Source organism: Liolophura sinensis, chromosome 7 (assembly GCF_032854445.1).
Source record: "Liolophura sinensis isolate JHLJ2023 chromosome 7, CUHK_Ljap_v2, whole genome shotgun sequence".
NCBI lineage: Eukaryota > Metazoa > Mollusca > Polyplacophora > Chitonida > Chitonidae > Liolophura > Liolophura sinensis.
The window spans coordinates 37,703,109-37,712,294 of record NC_088301.1 but is presented as its reverse complement, the minus strand read 5'-3'; the positions used below and the strand labels follow the sequence as shown (position 1 = coordinate 37,712,294).

General features: G+C 38.7%; 1 protein-coding gene across 2 annotated transcripts in view; it reads right to left on the bottom strand.

Annotated features, from left to right (window-relative positions):
* Nucleotides 1–5,635, bottom strand: part of LOC135469607 (zinc finger FYVE domain-containing protein 9-like) — a 17,927-nt gene extending 12,292 nt beyond the window's left edge. Inside the window, exons 1-4 of one of the 2 annotated variants that reach the window (XM_064748106.1) lie at nucleotides 4,702–5,635; nucleotides 2,961–3,160; nucleotides 2,214–2,313; nucleotides 568–714 (exon numbers count right to left, since the gene is read on the bottom strand). In XM_064748106.1, coding sequence (XP_064604176.1) covers nucleotides 568–714; nucleotides 2,214–2,313; nucleotides 2,961–3,160; nucleotides 4,702–5,536 — 1,282 coding nt within the window. In that variant the 5' untranslated portion in view covers nucleotides 5,537–5,635. The remainder of the gene's footprint in view (nucleotides 1–567; nucleotides 715–2,213; nucleotides 2,314–2,960; nucleotides 3,161–4,701) is intronic. The other variant, XM_064748107.1, reaches the window with a different exon arrangement.
* Between the last annotated feature and the right edge of the window lie 3,551 nt (nucleotides 5,636–9,186).

Below are 9,186 nucleotides of genomic sequence, written 5' to 3'. Positions count from 1 at the left end.
ACTAAAGAAATCTGTAAATTACAAACACATGATCATCAAAAAATTTTCTGATTATTTCTACTAACTTTTATGGAGTTTAACTTCAAAGTTATAAATATATTTGGGTAGTTTCTGTGCATTTTGTTCGAGTGAGATAGTGAACCAGTCAGATCTACATGAAACTTTGACTACCAAGAGGCCAAAGCACCTAGGAGTAGAGTTTTCAGGTGTGGCAGTGGAGTAGTGTACTCTAACATTCAGACACAACTAAAAAGTAGGAGCACTCGAAAGTATAATTTTTGGTTTTCCTTTAAGCAATCTCCTTTTGCCTTTTCCCATAAAGGCTATTTTATATACCTTTGTGCACACTGGATACTTCATTTAATCTAGAAGGACGATTCGGACGATATATATATATATATATATATATATATATATATATATATATACATATATATATATCTTATGTTATACGATATCTTAATTCTTCACACTGAATAAAAGGTGTCTGCATTGAGCAGCTTTTTACTGCAGGCATTTGAGAGAAACTGTATGTGGGGTATACAGGAGGTACAGGAGAGAACTCACCCTCTCGCTTGAGAACACCGACAGGCACTAGAACAGTAGGGGCTGGGGTATGAGCGTTGGCTTGCTGGTGGGGTGGAATAGTGGAGCAGTACTCACTCGGGTTGTTAGGGTTAGGACTACGGTCAGTTGGCCCACAGCGACTTTGAGCTAGCCAAACATAACACAGCCAGGGATAAGTCATACATATTTTTTATTGATGTGCTGAATGGAATCGGAGACAATCAAAACTGTTAGAGCAGAAGCATTTGTCCATGACCATTAAATTTCTTTACAGTTAAAGAGGTAAGACCTCAATCCACCATTCCCCTCTTTCTCCCATGCCAACAGTTGATGCACCTCATGGACCATGGGAAATTCTCCTGCTCCAAAAGGCTGCAAGTCCCCTACTTATAACTATGTTGGTGTCTTGATGGGATAAGCAAGCCTTTACTGATAAAATGTTAAAGTGAGAGTATACTTTACTTTGAAGAGTGTACCTTTAAAAAAAATTACAATCATTCAAACATACGGACTGTTAACAACATTAATAAGTGTGAGATACATGGATCATCACCACTGTCATTGTCATGACTGTAATGTTACAAACAATTCTTTGTGAGATGTGATTATGAAGTCTTTCATGAACAGGTTGTAACGCCTTACATCTGGTTGTGAATATCTACAAAGCAAAACCAAATTACAACACAGAAGCATATAGCAGAGACTTCATTGTGGGCAACTTTAGCAAATTCAGGCAGGACAGATGAGCAGGCTGGGTATTAGATAAAGCCAAGGCATAAATAACAGGTGTTTAACACAGAGCAGGCTTTGGATTCAGTATAACTGAATAAGAAAAAATGACTTAATACTGTAATCTCAGAGTAAGCTATGATAAAGTTGTACAGAAGTTTATCCAAATCTGTACAATTTTCAAGAAATTTCAGAAACAAACCATAGTCAAATTCAAGGATGAGAATAACCCCTCTCTCTTCACTACCTCCTCTTAAAAATGTTTTAATTTGTCCTCATAATGGAAAATGGACAATGACAATGGAAAACATATGCTTGTTGTACATACAGATTGTCAGATAAGTTGATTATGCCGCTACCACACATGTTGAAGACATGTTGCCATGGTAAATACAATGCCTATAGTATATCTGATCAGGAGGACCCTTAAAAAAATAATTTTCAAAAATAAATAAATGGATAATATGAAAAAATGAATACCTAAGTACCAAATTCGAGATTTCCACTTTTTTTCATCTGTAAATATTATTCAGTCAACCTAGAAAATCCATGTATTTTGGTTTTTATTGGCCAAAGCTTCACTAATTCCAAAAGCTAGAAACCAGGGAGGTAATTTCAGTTTCCTGCTCATTGCTTGTTAAACTGTTCACTCTCATTTTAAACTCAAATTTGACTGAAGGAAGGAATCTTTAATAACATGACAAATTATGAATGTGAACCTACCGACACTTCCATATATCCCAACTGGAATCATGGAAGCTTTTGTTTATGAAATGTAAGTTCTTAAAAAACTGACATATATACTTAACACATCTCAAATCAGTGAAACTAAGCCATACTAGGATCTTCCTTACCACTGCCCTGTACATGTTGACTACATGAACATGTGTTCTGCATAATATCAGAGGTGTGTTTACCTGTAACAATGGCCTCATGACATGCCACACAAACCCGAGCTTCCTTGCTACCCATGTACTCAAGTTTGCACTTCAGGTTACAGCATGTCGAGCAGAACACCTGAAACCAATTAAAAGGAAACAGAAATTGCAGGTTGATGTAACATACATGTACTAATCAAGCCTATACTGAAATAGACCCATCCAGACTCATTGTGAGGTCATGTGTTCAAATCCAGCTCTCGTTGGTTTAAGTCCAGAAGTTAATAAGATAACTTGTGAAAGGTGGTGGTGCACACCTGGCACTCCATAACCTAGAACCCTGACCGCTGTCATATAAGTGACAAATTCATTTATAATGCTGTGACGGCGCACAGCATTAAAAACAAATCAATGCAATGAAATAAAACTTTATACAAAATGAAAACAAAATTTCACAGTAAACCATTGTTGATTATCTTAGTTCAAACGTTTGCACATGAAGAAGGATAGATGGTACAGTTGAAACTTTACATTCCAATTATTTGTATACAGTCTGAAACACAGGAATTCAACCTCAGTTACCTATAACTGGAGTATAGAAGTCTATTTACAGTTTATAAGGCCAAAACGCTTAATACATTTACCAGTCTATAAAATTCATTTAAAAAATTCACTTCACAAAGTTCAAATTAAAGTCACTCTTAATAGATCTCAATACTTATTTTATCACCAGGTTCCAGGCAGTGAATTGAAAATAGTATTAATCATAATATCTCATCGACTCACCTTGCCACATGCCCTGCAGTGATGTCTTCGCTTTGTGAATGTGAACCTCGAGTCGCACTGCATACAGTTAGGTGCCTCAGCATCTGGCACCCACTTAGGGGCAACACTTCCCAAGCTGGTTCTGGGATTTGCAGGTGCCCCGCCCACTGCCCCACCCTCACTGCCACTGTCCTCCAAATCCAGGTATGACGGAGGGCCGTCTGAAAATATCACAGGGACCCTTCAGCATTTTATGCCTTTAACCTAGTTCCATTTCAATATAACATTCAACTCCCACATGATGAATCATGAATAAAGAAGAATCATGATTAAACACAAACCATTTTCTGCTCCCCAAGAATCAGGAATAGAAATTAAAACAGTGGTATTAGATGGGTTTATACAAATTGAACCCAATACAATATACCTTATGGATTGAATACTTAATGTCATCATAGGCTAATATTTAAAAAGCTACTGTAGCAATCAAGCCTATTGTTCATGCTGAGATCTTCTCTTTTTTTCTTCTGTGAAAACTGATTTTTGTCATTTTGTGAGAGACTGTATATTTGTTAATTACTTAACAGTTCATCACCAAATTGTTGTGTGTTGGTGTATACAACTTTATGCACCTCTGACCCACTCATGCACCACATTGGAGAAGTATGAAAATCTAGAAAACAAATCTCCAGAACTGGTTGACTAATTGCATTGAAATTGATATGCAAGTGCAAGACTACTGGGGGTACCAGGGATGCAAATTTTATTCAAATCGGTCAAGAGGTGTGGAAGTTGGCTACTGATTGTTTAATTCATACAATGACCTAATCTATTTATCAATTTTGGAAAAACAAAGACTGCTAACCACTGTTACTGAAAATTGGTCGGTAAACAGATCAACTACTGCTCTTCGAGTTTCTTTTCATGGAGCGATATCACCAAGAGTAACAGTTTTGAAATAAAATGCATTTAAAAATTTGTTACGTTCACTATAACAGTAAAGATTTTAGGACTCAAACGATTGGGCAGATTTCAGAAGTTAAATCAGAGCATCAACTGTTTGCCAATTTAGTTAGCAAAACTGCATGCAGCCCTAGCTGAAATTAGATTCTAAATCATTACTCTTAAAGGGATACAGGATCCATAATTTTAACATTTGAAAAGTTATAAAGTAACCTGCATTATAAATGTTACAATGTGCACCAGGGATGAGACAGACACAGCGATGTAAAGGGGGAAACTAGACATCCTACTCATAATTTTTACAGTTTTAGCATCATTGAATTAAATTTTGAACATTTTTCTGATGCATTTTTTGTATAAATAAAGAGAAATTCCTCCAAAAAAGGACAAATCTCATGCCCGTGTACTGAAGAGGCTGATATTATGTGAAAAGTAACTGTCTGAGCTGCTCTAAAACATCCAAAATTTGACTGGATTTGCACTGATGGGCTTTTGAGCTTTTCACAGTCATCAGTCCTGTGAAACCATGTGAAAATTTCTGTCTACTTTGGACAGCTTTATTCTAAAAGTTAAAATGGAATCTAAAAGGACCAGGAATTGATATGCCTTTGTTTTATTTTTTCCCAAAAATGTGTTACTTTCTTCCAGTCATGTGCACAATTATGATCCCCATGCCTCCCCCACTTCAGGAAGAATGCTTGATAGAACAGCCAGGTCATTTCAAGACTTTTGTCCTGACCTGGCTATATATGTATGCTAAAAGACAAAGGTTATTATGTTCCCTGATCTACAAGCATACCTGAAGAATCAGACGAGTGAGTAATCCTGCCCTGTTGCGAGCGTTCCATAGTGTTTTGTATCAGGTAGGTGACTGGGGAACCCCAGGAACGAGGCAGATTAAGACTCTCAGGTCTGCCTTCACGAGATATGCTGGATACCTCATGAGGCCCAGCACCCGGGGGTAGCTCCCCATGCTTGGTGTTGTCCTTCTCTGGGAACAGACGTTTGCATAGCATGTTCCCCTTCAGTACTTTCAGATCACAGACAGCTTCCTCAGGCATTATGCTGAGCTGTGGCATTACCTCTGCCACAGAATTCCCAACAACCGTTTCTGAGTTTTCCACTGCAACAGCCTGTGCTGTATCTACACTGTCATCCATCAGCGCTGAACTATCACTAACATTGCTGGTAAAGTCCTGACAACTGTTTGTAGGCACACTCTCCAATGTCTTGTTCACTTTCTTCACAATGTTCCTAGAGTCCGTAGCACCTAGGGCAAAAGACCTGGGCAGAGACTGTGATTTGGGTACATTGATCACAGGCTGTAATGAGACGGTTGACAAGCCTAACAGACTGGAGGGCCGTTTTAATCTCTGGGGCTCTTTGGGCTTGACACCTGGGCAGTTAGCCTTGGGAGCCTGGGAAAGTTGTGCCCTGGGTGAGGCAGACACCAGACCCTCAGCACTCGGAGCACCAAGAGCTACTTCCAACAAATGATCAGGTTTTGGCACATTTTCTGGATCAATGCCAGCACTGTTGACAGAACTTGGTATTGCAGAGGTGGAGCTGGTTTCAGTCTGTTCCACAGAATTCTGCAGCCCACTGTCTTCTGAAAGTAAACTAGAAGTGTCCATAGACTCTTGAGTCTGAGGGCTCCTTCAGGTACATTATTTGTTACTGCGTAAAACACAGCAGTCCTCCTTGGTCATAGGGCTTGTCTAATAAGCCATTGGGTTTTTTCAACATCTCCCCTCAACTTTCGCATTCAACAAATCTGACACAGGGTGAAATTCAGAGGCTGTGGATTGTACTTGCACTTCATCACGCAGATCGAAAGATGTATCCACAGTCTGTTTTGTCAGATTTACTGAAGATATGTCATCTACAGCGGCAACAGATCTTTCAACAGATTGATCATTATCATTGATATTTTCCATAACAATAATCCATTGAATTCACCAGACTGTTTTCATTTCCCTGTTGATGTATATCAGCAGGAGAGCCTTGAACTGTTCTGTCTTGATCTGCGGTTTCTTCTGAGTCTTCTTTCCCTGCATTGATATCACTACTGGATGCCATCACACTCTCTGTTCCATCCAAGTATGACATAATTTCAGCATCACTAATGTTATCACTACACTCTTCAAACCCTACAACATTATTGGAACTGGCCTCAAAACTATTCGAACTACTTACAGAGGTTACATACATGCACATCACCATTAGTTGCTGGTTCAACAGCTCCTTTTGTACCAAATGTAGCATCACTAAAGTTCACCACCTCTGTTGCAGGATGCTCTTCTTCAACATTAGGCAAACTAGCACCCACAGTATTTTCATTACGCGCATGCCACTGGTTAACATCTGAGTGATTATTTACAGGGGAACACTTCTCATCAGCTCTTGAGTCCTCTGATGGAAGCACTTTCCTGTATCCACATTCTGCACAGACCCAGAGTCTGTAGAAATACTGGACTCCTGAGGTGAGACGTTTGTTACCACAGATTCGTAATATGTAGGCTGTGGGAACTCTGCTGTGGCACTGGGTAAAGTGGAACATGTGGGGTGACCGACCTGAAGATCTCGAATCTCTAACACACCATTGCTCTGGAGCAACTGCCCAAGAGGTTCTGTGTCAGGGCTATAATCAGTACTGTTTGGCTCTTCTTTCACAAGATCCAGTTGAGTGTCCTTCAGAGGTGTAGAAAACTTGTCGGAAAAACCAAAATCAGCATCTGATAAGGTCAGGTTATCTGTTACTTTGAATGGCACACCATAGACACTATTGTGCAGCGGCTATCTGGGGTCGGGAGCCTCGTTAGACACCTGCTGCGGATAGGGCACATTGCTGTAGTTATCAGTTATCGAGATACTGTACGTCTTCGTTGTGTTAGGTCCATGTCCATACCCATTTGCATTGGCTTCATTCTCAACAACACACACAGATATACGTTCTGTAACATAAAACAAAGTAATACTTCAGCTTTATTGGTGCAAGTAAGAATTTATAAGCACCAATGTTATAGTTTTTAGGAATAAAATAGTGTATGTAAAATATTTCTCAGTCGATGTTTTATGCATTTCCTCACAGTGAGAGATTATATAACAGTTAGAAATCAGATTTATCGACAATATCAAAAAATACACCACAGTAAAGTGCAGTAACACTAAAATTTTACCTTCGTCTTCCTCAAAGTCATCCAGAACTTTGTCCAAATCAACAAAGTCCATATTCTATTTACAATTACAGCCAAACACTGAAAAACAAAACAAATTTTTTCCATTATGTAAAAATATTCAGTATCTAGCCTTTGTTGCAAGCGTTTATATCTTTGCTTACTATAAGCTCACTCAATATTTCAGGGGTCTCCCAAGTTCACATAGACAAAGACGAGACAAGGCTCTTGCAAACTAACATGAGGAAAAGGAGTGATTTTACGACTATTGCTAGACTGAATATAACAAGGCATGTCAACTCAATGGAACATCAGATTTTTTACCATAAAATTTTTTAGCCATGGTTATTTACGAGCGCCCCATGTCTCGCCTAAGTCTGCATCAACTCTCGAGTCCCAATGCTGATTGGGCCTATTGCATTAACATACTAATCCATCAAAGAATAACAGAAAAAAATTTAATAATTTACATTCCCTAATCCTTTAATCTTTTCAACCACCTCTGCAACCGGTATTTTGAAACATTATGAGAGAACTATGGGGTGTAGAGAAATAATTTGCTCAGTTTTATGAAGTGACACAAACAAATAATTTTTAGTGTCACGTTCCTAAGAATTGTATACAACACTTCCACTTTAAAAAAAACTGCTTTAGTGGTTGAAAAGGATGAGGATTTACAGTAGATATACAATCTATGTAAACAGCAGTGAATATTTTCAACAACAGATTTCAAGATATTTACAAGCATACAAAAACTGTTGGTCAAAGAGCCCATAAACCCCTCCTTCCCCACCAACCACCCCCAAAAACTGTTGGTCAAAGAGCCCATAAACCCCTCCTTCCCCACCAACCACCCCGAAAAAGATCCCATTCTTTCCACTGATTCATGTCTAATCTCTGCCCACATTTATTCCTCTAAGAACTCATGCCACCCATGAGCATAAAATACCGTCACATGATTCATTTCCATACTAATCAAAAGCTTACATATATAAACTTAGTAAAAGCAAATGAGTACAATGGAACTGGTCAGAACTTATTTTCCGTTCATTAGAGAACATGGCTTCAAACATTTTAGGCTAATTCAATAAAAACTTCATGTATTATCGTCATGTATGTACTTTTCGGTTGATCAACCTGGACGGGTATGTATCCTAGAAATATGTCATGCTTGAAACCACCTTGCCCAGTGGAGATAGTAATAAAAAAAAAAATTACGATTCACAATGTTCTCCGTATAAAATTACATAGAAACTCACCCTAACAGAAGACTCGGTTTGCTTAAAATGGCCCTTACTTCAAATAACCCCTAAGCATGGGCGTATAACTCCAACAGACATAATTAAGTGAATGAAATCAATCCCAAAATAGCACATTTTTGCGGTTGTTGTTGTTGCAGTGAATTTCTTTAGAGTCACGATTTAAGACTTCCAGCATTTGTTTATGAGATAATACAAACATAACTCCACGACCACAATGAAGTCATTACCCGTTAATCTATACCACCTCAACCATCACCCCGGGATTTATCACAAATTTCATCGTCGCAGTTCTCTACATCTGTCTCCCATCCTTTTTATTAGACAGGTCATTTGATCACATGACATACAGGAAGAAGTAATGACGTAAAGCGTAGCCTAGAATGCAAGCCAACATTCTATCCCACAGAATTTAGTTGCAGTCTTGTGTCAATGTGGATGTTCAGCTGCTTGGTTATACTCCTTATAACGCACGGGCATCTCCTTGCGTTCTCTTTACACCACTGCCACCCACTAGGTTCATTATTATAGGGCAGGAAGTGATTCTAAAAAAGACAAACAATACATCTCAACCTTTGTTTCTATTTATACTTGATACAAATGAATTCTCCTTACGCACAGTATGATTGAAACGGACACATGAAGCAATTTCATTGATTGAATAAAGATTATATTTACCTGAGAGGGCATCAGTGGCGAGACTAAGCATAAATAAGCCTGTGTGTGTCGTACAGACCCCAAGGGTCAAGCTTGCCCAGTGGTGGCAGTGATACAAAGCGTACGGAGCGGCACATGCACTGTGAGGGGTATGCCGCTTGGGATCGTTTTTTTTTTTTTTTTTTGAGAAAA